This window comes from Eleutherodactylus coqui, chromosome 12 (assembly GCF_035609145.1).
Source record: "Eleutherodactylus coqui strain aEleCoq1 chromosome 12, aEleCoq1.hap1, whole genome shotgun sequence".
NCBI classification, from domain to species: Eukaryota; Metazoa; Chordata; class Amphibia; order Anura; family Eleutherodactylidae; genus Eleutherodactylus; species Eleutherodactylus coqui.
The window spans coordinates 4,031,253-4,057,069 of record NC_089848.1 but is presented as its reverse complement, the minus strand read 5'-3'; the positions used below and the strand labels follow the sequence as shown (position 1 = coordinate 4,057,069).

At 50.1% G+C, this 25,817-nt stretch overlaps 1 protein-coding gene across 1 annotated transcript in view; it reads left to right on the top strand.

Annotated features, from left to right (window-relative positions):
* The first annotated feature begins 288 nt into the window (after positions 1-288).
* The window catches only part of LOC136587025 (maternal DNA replication licensing factor mcm6), a 66,958-nt gene continuing 41,429 nt past the window's right edge, over positions 289-25,817 (top strand). The window contains exons 1-5 of the mRNA XM_066585432.1: positions 289-353; positions 7,301-7,447; positions 8,178-8,288; positions 8,388-8,637; positions 18,620-18,785. Coding sequence (XP_066441529.1) covers positions 289-353; positions 7,301-7,447; positions 8,178-8,288; positions 8,388-8,637; positions 18,620-18,785 — 739 coding nt within the window. The remainder of the gene's footprint in view (positions 354-7,300; positions 7,448-8,177; positions 8,289-8,387; positions 8,638-18,619; positions 18,786-25,817) is intronic.

The window sequence follows — 25,817 nt, the reverse complement described above, 5'->3', positions numbered from 1 at the left end:
AACATGCAGGCACAAGCTTGTATAAACATTTTTTTGAAGGTTCATTGTTTCACCTTGCGTCTCATGCAAAAACCCGCTACCAGTGAAGGAACAATTACAACTTGTTCAATACTATCGATACTGTGCGGTATTCTCTTCACAGGGCAAAAACACTTCTGGTAGCAAGGTTGATACTGGTAATCTGATGCATTACTCGTTTGTTGTTTCTTGTTTCAATTATTTTTTGGCAGATAAACACAGATGCCTCCAGGCTTCCGTCCTCCCGTGCAAACGACCCACCATACGAAAATGGCCACAAAGTTGATGTCTATGAACGCCAATGGCCTGAATTCCCCTTACAAAAGAAGCTCCGTGTGAGAAGCATGCCGTCTTGGCGCGGATATAGTATGTAGCCAAGAAACACATTTAGTAGACAGTCATAGAATGACTCACAAAAAATTCCCCCAGGTTATACAAGCCTGCGCGCAAAAGAAACATGCAGGAGTGCTGATAGCATTTAGAGATACAGCCCCGCTTAAAATTGATAAACAAATATGTGACCCAAGAGGACGTTATATAGTACTGGTGGGCACGCTAATAAACACACAGGTCACTATAGCTAACGTATACGTCCCAAATTCAAACCAAATCAAATTCCTAAACAAAATAAACAAAGTAGCCAAGGGATCTATAATCATAAATGGCGATTTTAACCTGGTACCAGAGAGATCTGTCGACACCACAAGCGACAAAGTGAGAGGGGGTATGTCCCTAGGCAACTGGATAAAGAAAGCCGCACTTTTTGACACGTTTAGATGTCTCAATGCCTCCGCCAGGGAGTGCTCCTTTTTCTCTGCAAGACATAAGTCCTTTTCTCGCATAGATCTATGCCTGGTAGACAGATCTCTCATAACCTCTACAATCAGGGCTGAGGTTGGCACAATAACTTGGTTGGATCACGCCCCGATACTGACATCTCTGGCAATTGGGGGATTCCGCCACCTTCATAAAATGTGGAGAAACAATACTTATCTAATGAAAATACCCAAGTTTCAAAAAGAGATCCAAAACGCAATTGAAGACTACTTCACTTTAAATAATACGCCCGATGTAAGCCCTGAACTGCTCTGGACAGCACACAAAGCTTACATGAGAGGTATCCTTATAAAATTAGGAGCTAGGTACAAAAAGGAAAAACTAGAAAAAACTGATACCTTACTGACAAAAATCCAACAATTAGAAAGTCTAGCCCAGACTAATGCAAACCAGCAAATATATAACGACCTATTCAAAACAAGACTAGAACTTCGTAGGGTGCTGCAAGGGGACCACGACAGGGAAATAACCTCCCAATGTGCTAATGTCTACGCATCCTTAAACAAACCCTCAAAATGGATGGCTAACCTGACAAAGAAAAAGACGATTAAAACTAACATCCCATACATTTGGAACTCAAAAAATAAAGAATTTAAAATATCCGACCCGAATCAAATATTAGAAACATTCCGCCTATTCTATAGTAAATTATACAACTTAAAAGATGACCCACAAACTTCCCACCCGAACAACGAAGATATAGAAAAATTCCTGAATAAAATTAAACTACCATCAATAAACTCAGTCCAAGCCGCTAGTTTAGATCGCCCAATAACGGTACCCGATGTGGCGGAAACAATTTCCTCCATGACAAACCAAAAAGCACCCGACCCAGATGGATATTCGGCAGAATATTATAAATGGTTCTCAAACTCCCTATCTCCCAACTTGGGAAAACTCTACAGTTCAGCTATGGAAAAAGGATTGTTTCCTGAAGAGATGCTCCAGGCTACGGTGGTAGTGTTGCCCAAACCAGGAAGAGAGCCAGACGATCCAGCAAACTTTAGGCCCATCTCCTTGCTCAACACAGACGTCAAGATATATGCAAAGATATTAGCAAATAGATTACTCGATGTCCTCCCAAGTGTTGTGCATTCTGACCAGGTGGGTTTTGTAAAGGGGCAGCAGGCCTCGGACGGCGCAAGAAGGGTTCTCAATCTTCTATATTCCTCACAAATCTCTAGATCCCCCAACAACTATGATAGCTTTAGATGCAAAAAAAGCTTTTGATAGGGTTCACTGGGGATATTTACGTTTCAAACGCTAAATAAATTTGGCCTTGGGGAGGGTGTGATTCGCACCGTCCGGGCCCTGTACTCCTACCCCACAGCTCGAGTGTTAATAGATGGCGACATTTCAGATAAATTCAGCATTTCTAATGGTACACGCCAGGGATGCCCACTTTCCCCTATACTATATGTCCTCATGGTGGAACCCCTGGCCGAAATCATAAGATCCTCTATAGAAACAAGAGGAATTCCTCTAAACTCCCGCCAACACAAAATTGGTCTCTTCGCCGATGATATTATCCTCACATTAACACACCCCCTGGAGTCTTTGAGAGCTGCCTGCCAGACCCTCGAACATTTTAGCCAAGTATCCTACCACAAGCTTAATGTTGACAAATCAAAAATACTAGGCATAAACATCCCCCAAAGCCTACAGAATGCAATCCAATCAGAATTCTTTCAAATGGGGGGCTGATAACATCCTGTATCTGGGCATATTACTTTCTGCGGACATAAATAAACTAGAGGGAATTAACTACACACCACTCTTAGAAACAATCCAAAAAGAAATCGACTATCAAGAATAAATTTATCTTGGCTAGGCAAGATCATGACCTATAAAATGAAAATATTGCCAAAAATTTTATACCTTTTCAGGGTCCTACCGATCCCCATATCAAAAAGCACAATCAAAAAACTACAAGCACAACTATCCGCATTCATTTGTAAGGGAAATAAACCATGATTAGCCCTTTCAATCTTAGCCTCAAACTGGAGGAAAGGAGGCGCAAACATACCTAACCTAGAAAAATATTTTAAAGCTACTATCCTGAACCAAACCAGATGCTGGACAAAGAGACAACACAATGGCCTGGGTAGGCATGGAAACACGCCTCACAAAAACCCCCAAAGGACATCTACTGCTACTTGGCACATCACTCGCGGCCATGTCAACCAACCTTGCCCTAAACATTCCTCCCAAAAATTTGCCTCTTACAGTGGTAGCCTCCCTAAAAATTTGGGAGGAATACACAAAAAAAAGTAGCCACCTACGATACCCACAAAAAACCAAAACTGCCAATTGAAATACTAAACTTGTTTATATCTGATTTAAGAATTGACACCTAGAGAGTAAGGGGAGTGGAAAACTTAGAGTACATAATGACAGGAGAGGAACTAAAACCTTTTGAAATCCTACAGGAAAAATGTAACCTTCTCCAAAAAGACCTCTTCAATTATACCAGAATAAAAAATTTCCTTAAGTCTCCTATATATATAAAATAAAAATCCCGATGGAAGTCCAAAGAAAGATCACATCAGAACCCCTCCTGGGAAAGTCCGAAACAGATATTTCTATGATATTCTGACAGGCAACAACAAATTATCCAAAAAAACACATATGCTTAGTTGGGAAAACGAACTGGGTACAGTTATTTCAACGGAGACATGGGAAAAGGCGTATAAAACGGCATGTGGCTCAACCAAAGGTCTGGGGATACTGGAAACACAAATTAAAGTAAATCTGAGATGGTACTACACGCCGTGCTTGTTGGCCACAAGATTCCAAAACACCAATGACAAATGTTGGAGGAACTGTGACCAAAAGGGTACTCTAACGCACATATTTTGGGCATGCCCTGCTCTTGAGAGATACTGGGATCTTATTCTCAATCATCTAGACGAAATTCTAAAAACCCGTATCACAAGATCCGCAAAACTAACCTTATTGGTCGACTTAAATACCCTACAAAAATGAGATATTTGCTGGGTCATGCCCTTATGACAGCAAAATCTCTCATTGCGAGAAGATGGAGAGCCCACACCTCCATCCTTTGGGGAATTTAGGGACCGTATGGCAGAACAATTATTCGAAAAGTGGATAGCACTAAGAAACAACTCTTTAAAAAAACAGAGGCATGGGAGCTATGGAGGTAACCTTATTCGAAAAAGTTAAAGCTGCACAAAAATGCCAAGTTCATTCAATACGATACTTGTTGTATCAAAGTATTTCTTTTATATACAATTTCTGAAAATGTTTATCCGTTCTATTATAAGGAAAAAAAATGGGATCTGACAATTGCATGATTTAAATAGAAAACAATATCAAAGTAATGTTAACATGTCTGCAACTATTACATGTCCTATAAACTGTGTGTATATTCCATGTCTATAACCCAAATAAAGATTTAATATTGAAAAAAAAAAAAGAGACCGTGTGGCTCCTCTATGGCATTTCTGCGGCACGTGTGCGTTCCAACCACAGCTGAGAACTGCGTGCATGTTTACTGCAAAGACATTCACTGAAAGCCAAAAAATCCAATACCTGAAAGGCTGCAGAGCAGGCACGTTGGCCACAGGCCCAATCGCCGTATACCCCAATAGAATGCAGTCAGCCAGACTAGGATACAGAGGAGCAGTGCAGACTATTATCCAGCCACCCACTCAACCAGCTCGACTGGAAACCAACATAGTCCGCACATGTGACCAATGCCAAAGATGGGTGCCCCCCCTACAGGATAGCCACTCACTGACCTAGCAGTGGATCGCCCTGGATCTCCACAGTGGGGTGCACTGGCTGACATCTTGGGCTCCCCCAAATCCCTAGCAAACCGCATACAAAAAATACTGATGCCTACTAATAAATGTGGGTGTTCTGCATTTTGGCCGAAACGCATAGGCTGACGGGCCGACGGCAAGGCCACCATGTGTCCGTCAGAACCTACTCACTATTAGGCTGCTGTCCCACAGGGCGGAATCCCGCTGGAAATTTTGCGGTTTGGCCGCAGCGGAAAAAAACGCGAGATTTCCTCTGGGAAAACGCTGCTTCAAAACCTGCGGCACTTCACAGCGGGTTTTGGAGCAGCTTGGCCGCATGCTTTTCTGTTGCAGCCAGTGCCCCCATAGAGGAGAGCACGGCTGCAACGGGGGGAAAAAAATTTGACATGCTACGGCCGGGGAATCCGTGCCGCAGTGCCGGCTTTGTCGCGACAGATTGGCCGTCCCAAGTGGACAAGATTTTTTTTTTTTTCCTCTGGATCAACTAGGGGGTTGAAACAGGCTAAACTAGATGGACATTTCTGCTGCAAATCCGCCCTGTATGAACCCAGCCTTAACTACATTAAAATCAGAGGTGAGCGAAAACAAACGGAGATTCACTAAAGCCCAAAAATGCAATGATTGCGAGGAGGCACATTTGCCACAGGCGCAATCGCCGTATGCCATATACCCCAATAGAATGTGATTACGCCTCTCCTATGGCGAGTGTGCCTGCCTTATGGCCATTGTACCTGCCCTACAGCGATTGCATCTGTGCCCACTGCGCCTGCTCTGCAGCCTTTCAGGTATTGCATTTTTGGCTTTTTTCAGTGAATGTCTGTTTTTGTTTTCTCCTTTGTCATTTTTTTTTTTAAATGTGTTTGGTTTGTTTTGTTTTTCATTTTTACTACAAAATGCTGCCTTTTTGTGATCTCGGCTTATTGATTTCTACAGATGCTCATTAAAATCATGTGCTTCACCTATAGAAGCTGATCGGCTGAAAACCGCATCGCCAACAGCAGCATTTTACAGTAAAAATGTGCGGCACAACAGCAGCCTTTTTGTTCAGTTACCAAGTTCACTGAGCAACTGTACCCGTATCCTTAAGATGCTTAAGTGCCAGATTTTATAAGCTTGGTTCTGGGGCCATATTGATGTACTGGGCTGTAGTTACATAACGAGCTTGGTCCTGGGGCTGTAGTTGCATAACGAGCTTGGTCCTGGGGCTGTAGTTGCATAACGAGCTTGGTCCTGGGGCTGTAGTTACATAACGAGCTTGGTCCTGGGGCTGTAGTTACATAACGAGCTTGGTCCTGGGGCTGTAGTTACATAACGAGCTTGGTCCTGGGGCTGTAGTTACATAACGAGCTTGGTCCTGGGGCTGTAGTTACATAACGAGCTTGGTCCTGGGGCTGTAGTTACATAATGAGCTTGGTTCTGGTTTACTTTATCTTTTAAAATGTATTTGGAGTAAATGGCATGAACGTGAGGCAGCTGTGACAGTCGCGGTTGCATCTCTCGTTTTTGCTGCCTGTTCAGACGGCTATGGATCTGTGTGTGTAATTTACATGCCACGGCCTGGAATACCATCTGGCAGAGGGGGAGCTTAGCTCTGCTGATTAGCCAATATTACTGATTAGTCTATTTCAGTCGTTAATACTGTGAAGGGGTCACTGAAGGGCAATATTATGGAATACAAAGGGTGCAGCTTTGCATGAAGGGGGTGTGGCCTGTTGTAACGATTTGCAGGTATTGTGCCGCTACAGTTGTCCTTGTAGTTGTTGTTCAGAAGTTGGGTGGTACGTGTACAGCTCTCAGAATATGGCGGCATAATAAGGATTAGCTGATACTCTTAACCCCTTAGTGACCACCCATACATGTTTTCATGTCCTGGGTATCTGGGGTTTAATCTACAGGGCTGTAAAAACGCACCGGACCTGTAGAGTAAAGCCCCGGGGTCTGTGTGTGACGGCCCCCTGCTATCAGCTGCTGGAGGTAGCAGAGAGCCTGGAACTGTCACTGATAGGCTAACGGCGATCACATAAAGGGTGGTGTTTTTTTTTTTTGTTTTTTTTTTTTAAAGTTTCACCCCCTCACAGACGTCCCACAGTGATCCGGTCCTGAAAGGACCTTCCTCTGGCTCTTGTGCATGCACACCCACGGCAAAGTGTCGGGCGCATGTGCAGAAGGCCGGGGAGTCCGGGAAATTTAAAATCTCCTTGCTCCCAGCTAGTAAAGATAGCCGAGAGCAAGAAGATGTTGCCGGGGGTCGCGGTCACGTAAAGTTAGATAAATGGTAGTTTCATCTCCCCTCACAGATCATGGGGAGATGAAATGATTTAAGGCCCAGACTTGTCCCCCAGCAGGATAGGTTAAGGCCTAGTCCCATCTGGTTTCCCTTTACATTCAGGGCTCATACGATGGTTTAGGTCCTATATGGGACAGAGCCGCTGGGTGAAAGTTCTCTGCTGGAATGGAGGCTGGTGGGTCTCTGGATCGGACAATGTCCACTTGTTTCTGTGATTCTGTGCAAGAAAGAATATGAAGGATGGAAGATCAATCTACAACTACCGCCTTTACACTTGCGTTCGGGTTCATTCCTGTAGCTTTTGATTCTTCCGTGACATTGGCCCTAACTTTGGATTTCTAATTCACTTTTTTTCTTATTTCCTGCATTCCAGATGTAAAGGTAAAGATGGAGGCAGCCTGTACGCGGCTGCCGCCGAGGAGTTAATGCGGCCAGAAAGGAACACCCTGCTTGTGAAGTTTACTGACATTGAGTATTACAACCAGCAGCTCGCCACGACCATCCAGGAGGAGTATTACAGGTATTGTGTTCATTAAAGTTATGTTCAGATCCCCGGCACAGATCCATCTGGGAGGACGCCCAAGCGCATGCCGGAAGCTGGATGCACCTCACTATAGTCAATGGAGTCTCGCACGCCGCTTGGCACCTTCATAGGAAGGATCTGTCTATCATGTCCTTTGATTGAAGATTAGACAAAAGGGTGATGTGAGCGCCGCCTAATCCTCCCCCGCAGTGAACCATAGCTGTATAACATGGGCAGCAGTGCTTTTAAAAGATTTTCTTTGAATGTGGTGGTATATCACTAGTTTTCCTGAGCAATGAAAGGCTTGTATTTTATTAAAATTGTATCCAACATATTCCTAATATGTAGAAGTGTCACTACCAAATAACTGTAAACTGCATATTCTGCACATTGTCTGTAACAGACATAACGTTATGTAGGATGGTCTATAGCAGTACTGAGCAGTGGATATGTGAATAAATAGGAGCAGAGAAGTCCTTCTGCCCTTCCCCTCTACTTAGACTTCAGTAAGCACAATGACGCACCCCCTCCCTTCCCTTTCACTTGGGGTCTCCAGGCAGGGAAGGAATTCCCCAGTAGCCAGCACCTGGGAATGATTTTCAGCACAAAGATGTAATTTTAGGTACAGTAAATAACACATTTGTGAGTTATGACATTGGCTATCATATAAGTGTGTTAGTGACTATGTAAGTGTAACACGTTGCATCGTTCCCCTCTATTCTTGCAGGATATACCCCCATCTCTGTCGGGCTGTTCGGAACTTTGTGAGACAAGTTGGGAATGTGCCGATCAGTAAAGAGTTCTACGTTGCCTTCTCAGACTTTCCTGCACGACAGAAGTAAGGTTTAGCTCTGAAGGATTTCGGAGCGAGGGCTTCAGTCTAGCTGATGTACAATACATATGTATCAGAGGTTTCACTCTTTCATCTCCCCATCAGGATACGAGAGCTCAGCTCCTTAAAGGTGGGAACCTTGCTTCGTATTAGTGGCCAGGTTGTGCGGACTCACCCGGTTCACCCCGAGCTCGTCAGCGGCACTTTCCTCTGCATGGACTGCCAGTCTGTAATAAAAGATGTGGAGCAACAGTTCAAATATACGCACCCAACGATATGCAAGAACCCAGTCTGTGCCAACCGCCGCAGGTTTACGCTGGACACCAATAAATCCCGATTCGTGGACTTTCAGAAGGTATTGAATTTCATTTTTCTTCAGGCTTTCATGTTCGGGCATCCAATCACACGATACGGGAGTCACCGCCGCTGAGGTTCAGATTAATGGAAACACACCATCTCCTAAATTGTAACGCTTCCCTCTACACTACACTGTGACTGCGGTCCAGGAACGGGAGACCTGCGCCGCCGCAGATGCCTTTCATCCAATGATAAGTTTGGTTGTGACAGCAGCGGGCATAAACCCTAGACTCTTGCATTTAGTCCCATCTTTGTCGTGACTAATTTGCCTGCAGTTTGGCTGTTAGTCTGCATGGTGACTCTGGTCATGTGACATGCCGATTAGCATAATACTGTGAAATTGTGTCTAATGACTTTCATTGGGATTGCATTATTACTAGAGATGAGCGAACGTACTCATCCGAGCTTGATACTCGTTCGAGTATTAGCGTGTTCGAGATGCTCGTTACTCGTGACGAGTACCACGCGATGTTCGAGTTTCACTTTCATCTCTGAGACGTTAGCGCGCTTTTCTGGCCAATAGAAAGACAGGGAAGGCATTACAACTTCCCCCTGCGTCGTTCAAGCCCTATACCACCCCCCTGCAGTGAGTGGCTGGCGAGATCAGGTGTCACCCGAGTATATAAATCGGCCCCTCCCGCGGCTCGCCACAGATGCATTCTGACAGAGAACAGGGAAGGTGCTGCTGATGCCGGAGCTGCTATAGGGAGAGTGTTAGGATTGATTTTAGGCTTCAAGAACCCCAACGGTCCTTCTTACGGCCACATCTGACCGTGTGCAGTACTGTTGAGGCTGCTTTTTGCAGTGTTGCACGTTTTTTTTTTTTTTGGGTATATCGGCCGTGCAGAGCATTGCGTCCTGCAGTAATTTTACATAGTCCAGGGCCAGTAGTGGTGGTGAGGCAGGGACAGTGAAAGACATATACAGTCTATATAGGCAGTGGGCTTTTCCAAAAGAATTTGGGAAAAAAAATCTATTTGGGCTGCCTGTGACCGTCCTGACTGTACTGCGTCTCTGCTGGGGGTAGTTGTCCTAATTCATACGCAGCCAGCTAAGTGTTACAGCAGGCTTGCGCAAAATTCTTTCCTGCCTCTGCTGTGCGTTCCGTAAGCGAAGTCAGCCTCCAACCACAGGCCAATAAGCGGCACATTTAATTACAGCGTTCTGTTTCTGCACTACTGGTAATACAGCATGCTGAGGGGTAGGGGTAGGCCTAGAGGACGTGGACGCGGGCGAGGATACGGAGGCCCAAGTCAGGGTGTGGGCACAGGCCGAGCTCCTGATCCAGGTGTATCGCAGCCGACTGCGGGATTAGGAGAGAGGCACGTTTCTGGCGTCCCCACATTCATCTCACAATTAATGGGTCCACGCGGTAGACCTTTATTAGAAAATGAGCAATGTGAGCAGGTCCTGTCGTGGATGGCAGAAAGTGCATCCAGCAATCTATCGTCCATCCAGAATTCTGCGCCGTCCACTGCTGCAACTCTGAATCCTCTGGCTGCTGCTCCTCCTTCCTCCCAGCCTCCTCACTCCATTACAATGACACATTCTGAGGAGCAGGCAGACTCCCAGGAAATGTTCGCGGGCCCCTGCCCAGAATGGGCGGCAATGGTTCCGAATCCTCTCCCACTGGAGGAGTTTGTCATGACCGATGCTCAACCTTTGGAAAGTTCCCGGGGTCCGGGGGATGAGGCTGGGGACTTCCAGCAACTGTCTGAAGAGCTTTCAGTGGGTGAGGATGACGATGAGACACAGTTGTCTATCACTCAGGTAGTAGTAATTGGAGTAAGTCCAAGGGAGGAGCGCACAGAAGATTTGGAGGAAGAGCAGCAGGACGATGAGGTGACTGACCCCACCTGGTTTGCTACGCCTACTGAGGACAGGTCTTCAGAGGGGGAGGCAAGTGCAGCAGTAGGGCAGGTTGGAAGAGGCAGTGCGGTGGCCAGGGGTAGAGGCAGGGCCAGACCGAATAATCCACCAACTGTTTCCCAAAGCGACCCTCGCGCCATGCCACCCGGCAGAGGCCGAGGTGCTCAAAGGTCTGGCAGTTTTTCACTGAGAGTGCAGACGACCGACGAACAGTGGTGTGCAACCTTTGTCGCGCCAAGATCAGCCGGGGAGCCACCACCACCAGCCTCACCACCACCAGGATGCGCAGACATATGATGGCCAAGCACCCCACAAGGTGGGACGAAGGCCGTTCACCGCCTCCGGTTTGCAAAGCTGCCTCTCCCCCTGTGCCCCAACCTGCCACTGAGATCCAACCCCTCTCTCAGGACACAGGCACTACCGTCTCCTGGCCTGCGCCCACACCCTCACCTCCGCTGTCCTCGGCCCCATCCACCAATGTCTCTCAGCGCGCCATCCAGCCGTCGCTAGCGCAAGTGTTGGAGCGCAAGTACGCCGCCACACACCCGCACGCTCAAGCGTTAAACATGCACATAGCCAAATTTATCAGCCTGGAGATGCTGCCGTATAGGGTTGTGGAAACGGAGGCTTTCAAAGGTACGATGGCGGCGGCGGCCCCGCGCTACTCAGTTCCCAGTCGCCACTACTTTTCCCGATGTGCCGTCCCAGCCCTGCACGACCACGTCTCCCGCAACATTGTACGCGCCCTCACCAACGCGGTTACTGGCAAGGTCCACTTAACAACAGACACGTGGACAAGCACAGGCGGGCAGGGCCACTATATCTCCCTGACGGCACATTGGGTGAATTTAGTGGAGGCTGGGACAGAGTCAGAGCCTGGGACCGCTCACGTCCTACCCACCCCCAGAATTGCGGGCCCCAGCTCGGTGGTGGTATCTGCAGCGGTGTATGCTTCCTCCACTAAACCATCCTCCTCCTCCTACGCAACCTCTGTCTCGCAATCAAGATGTGTCAGCAGCAGCACGTCGCCAGCAGTCGGTGTCGCACGGCAGCACAGCGGTGGGCAAGCGTCAGCAGGCTGTGCTGAAACTACTCAGCTTAAGAGAGAAGAGGCACAAGGCCCACGAACTGCTGCAGGGTCTGACAGAGCAGACCTACCGCTGGCTTGCGCCGCTGAGCCTCCAACCGGGCATGGTCGTGTGTGACAACGGCCGTAACCTGGTGGCGGCTCTGCAGCCTCACGCACGTGCCATGCCTGGCCCACGTCTTTAATTTGGTGGTTCAGCACTTTCTGAAAAGCTACCCACGCTTGTCAGACCTGCTCGGAAAGGTGCGCCGGCTCTTCGCACATTTCCGCAAGTCCCACACGGACGCTGCCACCCTGCGCACCCTGCAACATCGGTTTCATCTGCCAGTGCACCGACTGCTGTGCGACGTGCCCACACGGTGGAACTCTACGCTCCACATGTTGGCTAGGCTCTATGAGCAGCGTAGAGCTATAGTGGAATACCAACTCCAACATGGGCGGCGTAGTGGGAGTCAGCCTCCTCAATTCTTTACAGAAGAGTGGGCCTGGTTGGCAGACATCTGCCAGGTCCTTGGAAACTTTGAGGAGTCTACCCAGATGGTGAGCGGCGATGCTGCAATCATGAGCGTCACCATTCCTCTGCTACGCCTCTTGAGAAGTTCCCTGCAAAGCATAAAGGCAGACGCTTTGTAAATAGAGATGAGCGAGCACCAGAATGCTCGGGTGCTCGTTACTCGGGACGAAATTATCGCGATGCTCGAGGGTTCGTTTCGAGTAACGAACCCCATTAAAGTCGATGGGCGACCCGAGCATTTTTGTATATCGCCGATGCTCGCTAAGGTTCCCATTTGTGAAAATCTGGGCAATTCAAGAAAGTGATGGGAACGACACAGCAACGGATAGGGCAGGCGAGGGGCTACATGTTGGGCTGCATCTCAAGTTCCCAGGTCCCACTATTTTTACTTCTGAAAAGCCCTCATTAGCAATGCATACCTTAGCTAAGCACCACACTACCTCCAACAAAGCACAATCACTGCCTGCATGACACTCCGCTGCTGGGTTACATGCTGCCCAACCCCCCCCCCCCCCCCCTTCCCCGCACGATCCAGTGTCCACAGCGCACACCAAAGTGTCCCTGCGCAGCCTTCAGCTGCCTTATGCCACACCACCCTCATGTCTATTTATAAGTGTGTCTGCCATGAGGAGGAACCGCAGGCACACACTGCAGAAGGTTGGCACGGCTAGGCAGCGACCCTCTTTAAAAGGGGCGGGGCGATAGCCCACAATGCTGTACAGAAGCAATGAGAAATATAATCCTGTGCCGCCATCAGGAGCTGCACACGTGGGCATAGCAATGGGGAACCTATGTGCCACACACTATTCATTCTGTCAGGGTGTCTGCATGCCCCAGTCAGACCGCGTTTTTTTATAAATAGTCACAGGCAGGTACAACTCCGCAATGGGAATTCCGTGTGCACCCACAGCATGGGTGGCTCCCTGGAACCCACTGGCTGTACATAAATGTATCCCATTGCAGTGCCCTGGACAGCAGAGCTAACGTCAGATTAAATGCAGGTGGGCTTCGGCCCATACTGTATGCCGCAACCTGACCGGGGTTTTTAATTCATAGACACAGGCAGGTACAACTCCCTTTTGTGAAGTCCCTGTGGACCGACAGCATGGGTGGGTGCCAGGAAGCCACCGGCGGTACATAAATATATCCCATTGCATTGCCCATCACAGCTGAGGTAATGTCATGTTTAATGCAGGTGGGCTTCGGCCCACACTGCATGCCCCAGTCAGTCTGGGGTTCTTTACAAGTGGACACAGGCAGGTACAACTCCCTATTGTGAAGTCCGTGTGGACCGACCGCATAGGAGGGTCCCAGGAAGCAACAGGCTTGCCAGGGAATGGTGACGCTCATGATTGCAGCATCGCCGCTCACCATCTGGGTAGACTCCTCAAAGTTTCCAAGGACCTGGCAGATGTCTGCCAACCAGGCCCACTCTTCTGTAAAGAATTGAGGAGGCTGACTCCCACTGCGCCGCCCATGTTGGAGTTGGTATTCCACTATAGCTCTATGCTGCTCATAGAGCCTGGCCAACATGTGGAGCGTAGAGTTCCACCGTGTGGGCACGTCGCACAGCAGTCGGTGCACTGGCAGATGAAACCGATGTTGCAGGGTGGCAGCGTCCATGTGGGACATGCGGAAATGTGCGAAGAGCCGGCGCACCTTTCCGAGCAGGTCTGACAAGCGTGGGTAGCTTTTCAGAAAGTGCTGAACCACCAAATTAAAGACGTGGGCCAGGCATGGCACGTGCATGAGGCTGCCGAGCTGCAGAGCCGCCACCAGGTTACGGCCGTTGTCACACACGACCATGCCCGGTTGGAGGCTCAGTGGCGCAAGCCAGCGGTCGGTCTGCTCTGTCAGAACCTGCAGCAGTTTGTGGGCCTTGTGCCTCTTCTCTCCTGAGTAGTTTCAGCACGGCCTGCTGACACTTGCCCACCGCTGTGCTGCCGTGCCGTGCGACACCGACTGCTGGCGACGTGCTGCTTCTGACACATCTTGATTGCGAGACAGAGGTTGCGGAGGAGGAGGAGGGTGGTTTAGTGGAGGAAGCGTACACTGCCGCAGATACCACCACCGAGCTGGGGCCTGCAATTCTGGGGGTGGGTAGGACGTGAGCAGTCCCAGGCTCTGACTCTGTCCCAGTCTCCACTAAATTCACCCAATGTGCCGTCAAAGAGATATAGTGGCCCTGCCCGCCTGTGCTTGTCCACGTGTCTGTTAAGTGGACCTTGCCAGTAACCGCGTTGGTGAGGGCGCGTACAATGTTGCGGGAGACGTGGTCGTGCAGGGCTGGGACGGCACATCGGGAAAAGTAGTGGCGACGGGGAACTGAGTAGCGCGGGGCCGCCGCCGCCGCCATCGTACCTTTGAAAGCCTCCGTTTCCACAACCCTATAAGGCAGCCTCTCCAGGCTGATAAATTTGGCTATGTGCACGTTTAACGCTTGAGCATGCGGGTGCGTGGCGGCGTGCTTGCGCTCCAACACTTGCGCTAGCGACGGCTGGACGGTGCGCTGAGAGACATTGGTGGATGGGGCCGAGGACAGCGGAGGTGAGGGTGTGGGTGCAGGCCAGGAGACGGTAGTGCCTGTGTCCTGAGATGGGGGTTGGATCTCAGTGGCAGGTTGGGGCACAGGGGGAGAGGCAGCAGTGCAAACCGGAGGCGGTGAACGGCCTTCGTCCCACCTTGTGGGGTGCTTGGCCATCATATGTCTGCGCATCCTGGTGGTGGTGAGGCTGGTGGTGGTGGCTCCCCGGCTGATCTTGGCGCGACACAGGTTGCACACCACTGTTCGTCGGTCGTCTGCACTCTCAGTGAAAAACTGCCAGACCTTTGAGCACCTCGGCCTCTGCCGGGTGGCATGGCGCGAGGGGGCGCTTTGGGAAACAGTTGGTGGATTATTCGGTCTGGCCCTGCCTCTACCCCTGGCCACTGCACTGCCTCTTCCAACCTGCCCTACTGCTGCACTTGCCTCCCCCTCTGAAGACCTGTCCTTAGTAGGCGTAGCAAACCAGGTGGGGTCAGTCACCTCATCGTCCTGCTGCTCTTCCTCTGAATCCTCTGTGCGCTCCTCCCTCGGACTTACTCCAATTACTACTACCTGAGTGATAGACAACTGTGTCTCATCGTCCTCCTCACCCACTGAAAGCTCTTGAGACAGTTGCTGGAAGTCCCCAGCCTCATCCCCCAGACCCCGGGAACTTTCCAAAGGTTGGGCATCGGTCACGACAAACTCCTCCAGTGGGAGAGGATTCGGAACCATTGCTGCCCATTCTGGGCAGGGGCCTGCGAACATTTCCTGGGAGTCTGCCTGCTCCTCAGAATGTCATTGTAATGGAGTGAGGAGTCTGGGAGGAAGGAGGAGCAGCAGCCAGAGGATTCAGAGTTGCAGCAGTGGACAGCGTAGAACTCTGGGTGGTCGATAGATTGCCGGATGCACTTTCTGCCATCCACGACAGGACCTGCTCACACTGCTCATTTTCTAATAAAGGTCTCCCGCGTGGACCCATTAATTGTGAGATGAATGTGGGGACGCCAGAAACGTGCCTCTCTCCTAATCCCGCAGCAGTCGGCTGCGATACACCTGGATCAGGAGCTCGGCCTGTGCCCACACCCTGACTTGGGCCTCCGCGTCCTCACCCGCGTCCACGTCCTCTAGGCCTACCCCTACCCCTCAGCATGGTGTATTACCAGTAGTGCAGAAACAGAACGCTGTAATTAAATGTGCCGCTTATTGGCCTGTGGTTGGAGGCTGACTTCGCTTACGGAACGCACAGCAGAGGCAGGAAAGAATTTTGCGCAACCCTGCTGTAACACTTAGATGGCTGCGTATGAATTAGGACAACTACCCCCAGCAGAGACGCAGTACAGTCAGGACGGTCACAGGCAGCCCAAATAGATTTTTTTTTCCAAAATTTTTTTGGAAAAGCCCACTGCCTATATAGACTGTATATGTCTTTCACTGCCCCTGCCTCACCACCACTACTGGCCCTGGACTATGTAAAATTACTGCAGGACGCAATGCTCTGGACGCAATGCTCTGCACGGCTGATATACAAAAAAAAATGTGCAACACTGCAAAAAGCAGCCTCAACAGTACTGCACACTGTCAGATGTGGCCCTAAGAAGGACCGTTGGGGTTCTTGAAGCCTAAAATCACTCCTAACACTCTTCCTGTAGCAGCTCCGGCATCAGCAGCACTTTCCCTCCTCTGTCAGAATGCATCTGTGGCGAGCCGCCGCCGGGGCCGATTTATATACTTGGGTGACACCTGATCTCGCCAGCCACTCACTGCAGGGGGGTGGTATAGGGCTTGAACGTCGCAGGGGGAAGTTGTAATGCCTTCCCTGTCTTTCTATTGGCCAGAAAAGCGCGCTAACGTCTCAGAGATGAAAGTGAAAGTAACTCTAACATTGCGTGGTGCTCGCCTCTAGTAACTAGCATCTCGAACATGCTAATACTCGAACGAGTACGTTCGCTCATCGCTAGGCACAAACAATCTAACTGTTGCATATCACATGGATGATGTCCAACTACAAGGTGTCTGATAGTCTGCGCTGAAAGTCTGCAGAAAAAGCCCCCCACAGCACCAGAACCGCAGGCAGCTGTACCTACTGATGTCCCGCGTGTCCGTGCATGTATACACTGCCTGTAGATCAGATGGATTGGGATACAGTGATAGATTCACATGAGCAGGAAACTTCGCCGGCCGAAACGATCCGTCTTATGATGAAACCGAACACTAAAAGATGGACACTAAGGGGGTCCATCGGGTTTTCATCCAGGGGTCCGGCATCTTCCCAGCCGAAATAGTACTGCTCCACCCAGGCCCCGGACTTCGGTGAAGGAGGATCCATATGGAGCCTTGAACACTGGTCTGAGCAGTCCCGCTGCACGTCCGCACGGGATGTAGCGTCAGCGGAATATCTACTGGGGGTTTAGCTGCAGTTATACCGCACTGCTTACAGACATGTGCAGGAAACTCGTATGTCTTACATGCAAATCTTCCACATATCTTAAAGCGGATTTGCCACGGATTTCACCTTCATTTTAAAGAGGTGAAAATCTGCAGCATAAACTGAAGTGCTGCAGATTTAAAATGCGCACCGTGGGTCGGTTTATGCCACAGTCTTATTTTTTTCCCTAATGGAGGCAAACCTAATATTGATTCTGGCACTGTATCTGTTATAAGCTTGGTTCTGGCACTGTATGTAGTAGACTTGGTACTATATCTACGTAGTAAGCTTGGTTCTGGCACTGTAGCTATATAGTAAGCTTGGTTCTGGCACTGTAGCTATATAGTAAGCTTGGTTCTGGCACTGTAGCTATATAGTAAGCTTGGTTCTGGCACTGTATTTAGTTCCCTTGCCATATTTCTACAGTAATCTTGGTGTTCGCACGTGGGAGATGAGCCTCAGTCAGAGGTGTCTAGCAGCTTGGGGAAGCGATCGTCCGCTGCGGCAGAGGATCCCCCAGCCGTGGCGGAGGGTTGTAGAGTTTCTCCTGTTTCTCCCACTGGCAGGCCCTGAAATCTACTTATCTGAGATTGCATGGGTCTCTCTAACAATATTTGGCCGAGTTACCTATAGTATACCGGAAGCGATATTAACCTGAATTATAAATAGGGGTGTGAGTGCTTTATGTGCCCAGGACAGCGTGGACTCTATATACGGCCCTCGCTGGGACTCAGTTCTTCTCCGACAGATGTTTTGTTTGGTGAGGATACGAGATGCTGAACTTCAATGTCTGATCCTTCTGCTCCCCAAGAGATGCCAGAGCTGTCCAGCTGCAGCGTCACTCCCTAAACACGTGAACATTCAGCTCATTCGCGCGGACGGGGAAAGCCGTACTAATGGCTGTCCGACACAATTGTGGAAGGGGATGTGGGTGTCTGAAGTGTCAAACTGTCCGTGTTCCCAATGCAGACAGGTGTCCAGCAATGGGTTAAGGCTATAAGGGGCCGTGATGCCTGCAGTCATGGATGAGGATGCTGAACTACCGGGTCGTGTTTAGCCAACAAAGTGTGAAACTACTTACCTAACAGCCCTGCGCCGTTTCCTAGTAAGCTCACAGCGGTCATGTCGCCAACGGGATATCATTTTGGCCTTTCTAGGAGCCCCATCATCTAATCGGTTGCCCCACCCTCATACCACAGGGCATTCAAGGGAGAACTAGAGAACAGAATACAAAATGTATCAAAATATATAGATCCAAAAAGCTTTAGTTTTTCAAGAGGATTCTGGCATCCTGTTTAATGTAAAGTGCAGAAGTAATTGTAGGAGAAGCTCTATTCCAGAAACAATACAAGAGAAAAAGCAGAATGGTCAGAAGTGCAGGAATCTCGTATCCTGGCAGCGGGGCGACATCTAGTGGCTGCTGTGGGAATTACACTTGTTTCATGGAAAATAAACTTGCACTCTGCATTAAGCATATCTAGGAGGGGGGGGGGGGGGGGGGAGCCAAACCCCAATTAACAAGTCTGCTCTGGTCTTGTTGTGAAACTGCCTGTCTTAGGTGAGAATTCAAGAAACTCAGGCGGAATTACCCCGTGGTGCCATTCCACGCAGCGTGGAGGTTATTCTTCGTGCAGAAGCTGTTGAAACGGCAATGGCGGGAGATCGCTGTGATTTTACAGGCACACTGATTGTCATACCTGATGTTTCTGCGCTGTCAGTAGCTGGTAAGTACTAAATTTAAAGTGTATGTGGTTCCTGTGAACGCGGCTAATTCACCATCAGAGGTTGTCTGAAACCCATATGTGGTACTGATTCTACAGCGGCCACTAACTGTTTATAATCCTACCACTAAAACGATGCCTTTCTGCTGGTGCGCTGGATGGTCATGTCTCCGGAATGTCTTCTGACGTTGTGTACACAGCCCAGAAGCCTCTGTGGCTCAGTGTGCCCATACACCAGCGGCTGCATCCCTGGCAGTAAACGGCACATGTACTGATGTTTCCAGGTGACACCGCAGTTCGCTGCCTGTGAAGCAGCAGCAGATATACTCGTACGCACCAAGCAGCAAAAGCTCCTGGCCCCGGTACGTGACAGTGCGAGTTCAGGATTTTGACAGCTTGGGCACATGCAGCTAACAAGGCATCTTGGTGGCAAGTACATATCACAGAGGAGCTAATATCACATGGGCCTCAGACAACCCTTAATGGTAATACTATTCTAGAGTAGCAAAAAACTGTTATCCCGTTACAAGCCGGAACACTGAGGAGCTGATTCAGTTTCTGTTCTTGCTAATTTAATGGCTTTGTGACCTTTATTGCTCCAACACTACATGGAAGCTGTTCCACTTCTTTAGATGCTTTGGAACAATTAAACTGTCAGTTCGGACCCATGCTTTACATAGAAGAATGTTACCACCCGGGGATCTTGTAATAATACAATTTAGTAGGATTATCCAAACTGAGGAAGTCTTTACAGAACACGGATGTCACGGGAGTCTTGTGTGATAAACGGGACGCCGTTCCATACAAACAATGTGATCCAGACTATTCAAGAAATTAAAGGTATAGTTAAAATAAAGCGCATGGAATGGCTCCTAGGATGGAAGCTTATACTTGAATGGGAAGGGTTGAAGGGACTGCAGATGAAGTAAAGGAAGATTGTCGTCTGGTAACGTTTGCTGCAGGGTCCTCACTGCACACTGCTGAATTCTGGGTCACCCCATATGACAGGACTGTACAACCCCACAAGCCGCACCTCAAAGACCTGATACCTGGGAAGCTGCCCCGCGGGCCCCGGCCATACAGACCCTCTACTAGATCCTATTAGTGATAGGTTTGTTTGGATGGCCCTTGCTAAATGCTGTTTGCTTAATGTTTAGTTGCATCCTTGTTCAGAAACCCATTGTTGCGTACGTCCACATGTTGTAATGTTAAAGACAGCGTTCATCCTCTGAAGTACAGGACTGGGGGCATCAGCCTGACTGACGCTCCCTTACCATCTAACAAAGACTTACCAACAACTTCTGGTTGAAAGCACTCCCTAAAACGGAGCATGTCCTGTTTTATTAAGACGAGTAAATCGCCCAGCTTCACTTTTCCTAGGTCGTTCCCCCCGACGTGCACGACCAGAATGACTCGCCGGGGGGGGTCCACCTGCTGATTTCCGTAACGATTTTCAGCAAACTGGGCCACTGTAGGCCTCGACTTCCATACCAGTTTACCACCGTGTCCGTCATTCCCAGGCTCCTTCCTAGTGGCCGAGTTGCTGCCCTGTTTTCGGCCCAATACACAAATGAATGGCCGACAATCCATATTTTCCACGGTTCCGCAGCTGAAAAATAGAAACAAAGAAAACAGAACCCATACCGGCCAACCGAAACGAATTAACCAAAAACAGAGTCCTCACACCTCCGAATTCTTATAATACTAAGTCCGGTCTAATGTAGGATTTATAGGCCTGCGACTTCCATCTACCCAGCCGTTTTACGTCCTCCTCCTTCATACCATGCGCGTCAGCCATGGTTGCCGCCCCTATTCTAAACGATTGCGTACCGAATTCGGACGCATTCAGACCTGCCGCGCGTAGGGCTGAGCGGAAGACCGCCGAAAATTGGAACCGGGTAAGGGGTGTGCCCGACGAATGAACAAAAAATTGGTCACAGATGTTACGCGAGCTCATGTACTCGCGTATCGTGGCTACCGGGCACCACTTGGAGCCAAGGCTGTTAATCGATAACCATTCGCCTCTGCCATACATGTCCGTTTTGGACTTTCTAATGCATACCCGCAACGACTCTCCCGATGAAATAACGGCGCTGTGGCGAAGGCCGCCAGGCTTGTTTTTACTTGCCGGGACCAACTCACCGATGCGCAATGCCGCGAAAAACGCCACCGAAAAAGCTGCACTGCACTTCCGAGCTATTGTCGCAAACACTGTTTAATAATTCTAATAGTCTTATTAACAGGGAAAACGTAATCGGCCGTCGTTTGTCAATGCGCGTCTTCTCCTTTTTCCAACCGCGTATTATTTGGCAGAAAATAAACTCCTTCGTGACATCCGCCTTGCAATGTAGTTTTAATAAAAACGCTACGCCGGCTAAGTGTTTCTTAGCTACTCCGACGGACCGCCGTTTTTCCCGCAATACTGACAGCATATCCAGCGTGGCCGCCCGCGCCTTTTCGCCGTCGGCCACGCAACCGCCTGACAATGAAAGCCAATGTAACCAAATGGAATTATAACTGTTCCACGTCGTGCGCGTGACCGATGTCTCCACCAGCTTCAGCAATCCTGCTCTGCCAGCTTCCATAAGTGAGGGGGGCATCGTGCCCCCTCGGCCTCCGCCTGAGGGTGCCGCTCCCTGAACGCCTCCATCTCTAAACGAGAGAGTGCGTCAGCCGCCCCATTGTCACAGCCCGGAACATGCCTGGCTCGCAAATATTGCTTTGTAGACATTTCAAAACCACATGTCTCAACAACACCAACACAGGTGGAGAAGCCGAGGTCTGCTTATTGATGACGTGAACCACCGCAGCATTATCTGACCAGAAACACACTTTGTGGTCCTGCAGCTCAGAGATCCACAATTCCAAAGCTACCACCACAGGAAAGAATTCCAACAGTGTCACATTTTTGGTCCACCTTCTGTCCAACCAACTCTGAGGCCAGGGCTCCCGGCACCAATGGTTATTAAAGATGACCCCAAAACCTCCCGATCCCGCTGCGTCCGCAAACAGGCATATGTCGCTTCCGGTCACCTCCTCCTTTGGGCATATCACTTGCCCGTTAAAGGATTGCAAAAACACCTTCCAGATATGTAGGTCTGCTCTCATACCATGAGTCACCCGCACGAAATGATGGGGTTCCCGAACCCCCGTCATGGCTAAAGTCAGTCTTCTCGAAGACCCGCCCCATGGGGATAACTTTACATGCAAAGTTAAGCAGGCCTGCCAGCCTCTGGATCTGGCGCAGGATGACCTTCCTGCAGCTGGCCACTTCATTGACCACTTGGTTTAACCTTGCTATTTTCTCCACTGGCAGCCTAAAAACCATCTCCTCGGAGTCTATCTCGATCCCGAGGAAGGTGATCCGTGTTAATGGGCCCACCGTTTTTTCTTCTGATAACGGGACCCCCACCCGACGCATGAGAGACTGGAAAGTTTTGAGCAAAAATACGCAATCGCCCAATTTTTCCAGGCCCACGAACAAAAAATCGTCTAATGTATCACCGATGAGATGCCCGTCTCATGCTTGAGTAGCCACTCCAGAAAAGAACTAAACAATTCGAAATAGTAACACGAAATCGAGCATCCCATCGGTAGACACATGTCTATGAAAAATTGATTTTCTACCCGGCACCCCAGAAGGTGGAAACAATCGGGGTGTACCGGTAACAAACGGAAGGCGGACTCAATGTCCGTCTTTGCCAGCTGAGCTCGCTTGCCCGCCGCCCTAACCAAACGCACCGCGCAATCAAATGACGTATACGTCACCGCCGCCTGATCTTTCGATATACCGTCGTTAACCGAGTCACCGGCAGGGAAAAAAAGGTGATGAATTAAACGGAATTTTCCGGTTTCTTTCTTAGGTACCAAACCCAAGGGGGAAACACGCAAATTGGTAAAGGGCGGTGTTTCGAAAGGGCCGGCCATGCGGCCCAGCTCCTTCTTTAATCAACTTTTCTTTAACCAAATTAATGTTATCTAATGCCGATTTTAAATCCGGGGAAAACATAGACGCGGGGGAAAAAACAAACGGAATCACGAAACCTTCAGAAAAACCATCTTTAAGCATTTTTGCCGCCTGCTTCCTGTGGTAACTGTCTAACCACTGATGCAGGACCCGGCTTTTCACTGGGGTGCGGTGCTCCACCGGCACCACCCACTGTGGCAGACGCTCTTTGTTTTTTAAAGCAGCGAACTGCTGCATGCTGGCCACCGCAAACCGAGCATTCATGTCGGAATTTGCAGGTGGCGTAAAATCTGCAATGGCCCTCGTTATAGAGCCAACATGTGCCGTTAGGTCTCTGTGATGCCGCGGGGGGCTGTTGCCCGCCTCCCGCGGCTCCCGTCGGAAAGGACGCTCTGGCGGGCCGTTGTGCTAGGATCAGCTGGATCCACACATCGGTTGCTTTCGTGGCCCAGCTTATATGGCTCATTCCCGATACACGCCTTCGGAAATCCTCATCATAGCGCCACCAAGCTGACCCACCGTGCAGCTTGTAGGCGCTGTATATTGTATTTAAATAGACCATCAACTCCGGTCCTTTACTCGGCTGATGCTGACACACCACATGAGCCAAAACCAAGTAAACTTGAAGCCAATTGCCGAACGTCTTAGCAATCTTCGGCTTCTTTTCTGTTCCACGTTCAGACAACCGTTCCTTGTCAACCATAACGTGGTCCACCGACAATAAGGACCAAATCTCCACATATAAACCTTTTTTGATCCTTTCCATAACATCCTCAGCCAAACCTACCCCTAGCGGGGCAACACCGCAGAACATCGAATCTGCATATCTTAAACCTTCCGTTGGGTCACCATCTGTACACAATGCTGAGCTTCCAGAAACATTACTCACAGGCGGGCCTCTGCCCCCTGGTGAACCACAGGACCCTGAAGGCCCTTCTTGCGGATCCACCTTGCTCAACAATGACCTTAACACCGTGACCAAATCTTGTTTCTCCGCGCCCTTCGCGGGATCCATCACATTACACCAAGCATTATGCAATGATAACTCACCAGCTCGACCGACCTCCGGCAATGCCAAGGGTGATGTCCCAGCTGTATCCCTCCTTCGGATCCTGTGCTCTGGCGTGGGCTGCCGACTGTCCTTACGCGTAGCCTCCTGCGCCCTTTGCTGATGGGCCAAACCAGGCTGGTATCCGCATGGCCGTCCCTGCGAATGGCCTTTACTTCTGTAGCTCCTGTAGTCTTTTGAACTTTGCTTAGCTTGTAAATTGAGTGGGTTCCGATGTTCTTCTGAGTCCCGTCTATCTTCTTCTGAGCTGCTCCTATCTATCCTGCTATCTCCTCTTGCCCTGCCGCTGCTGCTACTTGAAGCGCTGCTCGCCTGCTCTAGCTGCCTAGAACGCCTGGCTTCTTGTCTTATTGCCCTGGCTCTGTCCCTGCGCCTACGCCTAGCGCCCTGCCCTTGGCGGCTACTGCTAGCGTGATTGTCAGATGCTTGGGACGAATAACCCAACGTTTCTTGCAGCCGTGGGTCAAGGTATCTCGGGTTAACGAAACACCGGTGCTGCATGACCGTAGCGGGTGGCTGCAATAGTGAATTGTGCCCGCTAGGCCTTTGGGTGGGGTATACCACCTCCTGCTGTCCCGGATATAGGGACGCCTCCGGTCTGTAACTGAAATGGTAAGCTGGCATGCTGCGACTATGTCCCGTGTGGCTAGCTGCATGGGGGCCCGGGGTCGGGCTACGTGACCCCGAAAACGAGCTACCCCCCCCCCCCCCCTCGATGTGCCCTCCTTGGAGTTAAAGTGGCAGGGCCTGGGCTGCTAACAGGGCTGCTGGCGGGGGTGCTAAGGGGGGCTGCTGCTCGCGGGATGTTTACCCTTTTTCTTGCTCTCCCTCCCTGCTGTCGCCTACCTTCTGCCGCGCTGCGCTCTGGGTGCGATGCTCTGTCGTCCTGGCGGGGTATGCGCCCTCCCCGCGTGTTCCCTCTCTCCTCTGTCTGTATACTAGCATGACCTTTCTTTCTCTGCGTTGTCTCGCGCTCCAGCGCTCGCTGCCCTGCCGTTGTGGAGGCTGCTGCTGCTGAGGATTGGTGTAGCTCCGCTCTTCTGCTCCCGCTCGCCGGCGGTGAGCGCTGCCTCGTGGCGGGCCGTTTTTCCGCCACACGATTTGAACCCGGCGCCATCTTGTTTCCGGTGTCAGCTTCTCCCGCCGCTGTTTCTTCTCCTTTGCTGCTCCTCCGTCCGCGGAGCTTGTTCGCTGGGCTCGGGCTGAGCCTCGCTGGCGGTTTTCTTCGCTGCGGTCTTCCCCGCAGCTGCTCCTCTGCTTCCGGCGGCGCTTCACTGGCTCCGCTCTGCTGCGTCCCGGATCCCTCCGGCTCGGCTGCACCCGCGGTCGTCCTGCAGCTCGACAGAAGTTCTTTGAGCCAGCCGGTGCCGTCCTGCATGACCGCCGCCTGGATTCTCGCCCGCAGGTCCTCCATTATCTTCTTCTTCTCTCGCTTGCCGACTCTTCTTCTCCACTTCGCCCGATGTCTCCCGACCTCCGCTGTAAGTCTTCTGATTTTTCTTCTATTCCTCCGCTCCGCTTGCTCTGTTTTATAAAATTTGTAATCCACGTGTCTCTTCTGTGTCTTGTCCGGCTCCGTCCTCTGTTCCAGGCTTCTTCACTTCTGCTCCTCTTCCTGTCTTCTCCTCCCCCCTCTAGCTCGCTATTAACATAAGCTCCGCCCCCAGTCCCCTGCAGCTGCGTTAATCACTATGCTGCACAAGAGGACAGTTACACTAACTCACTCAATGTGCAAGACCAATTGCAAGATCTAGATTAAAGCGGTGATGTGGTATTTTACAATTGATGGCCTATACTTAGTAATAGAACCGCCGAAATATCCAGCATTCGGAGTACGACTAATGCCACAGACCAATGAAAACAGGCAAACCTGCAGCGCTTGTATACGGGGCGCAGCTCCTTCAAACAGCTGATCTGAAGGGGCGCAGAGAGTCTAATGACCATTCATAAATAGTGATGGCCTCACCTTAAAGGGGTTGTCCCACGCCGAAACGGGTTT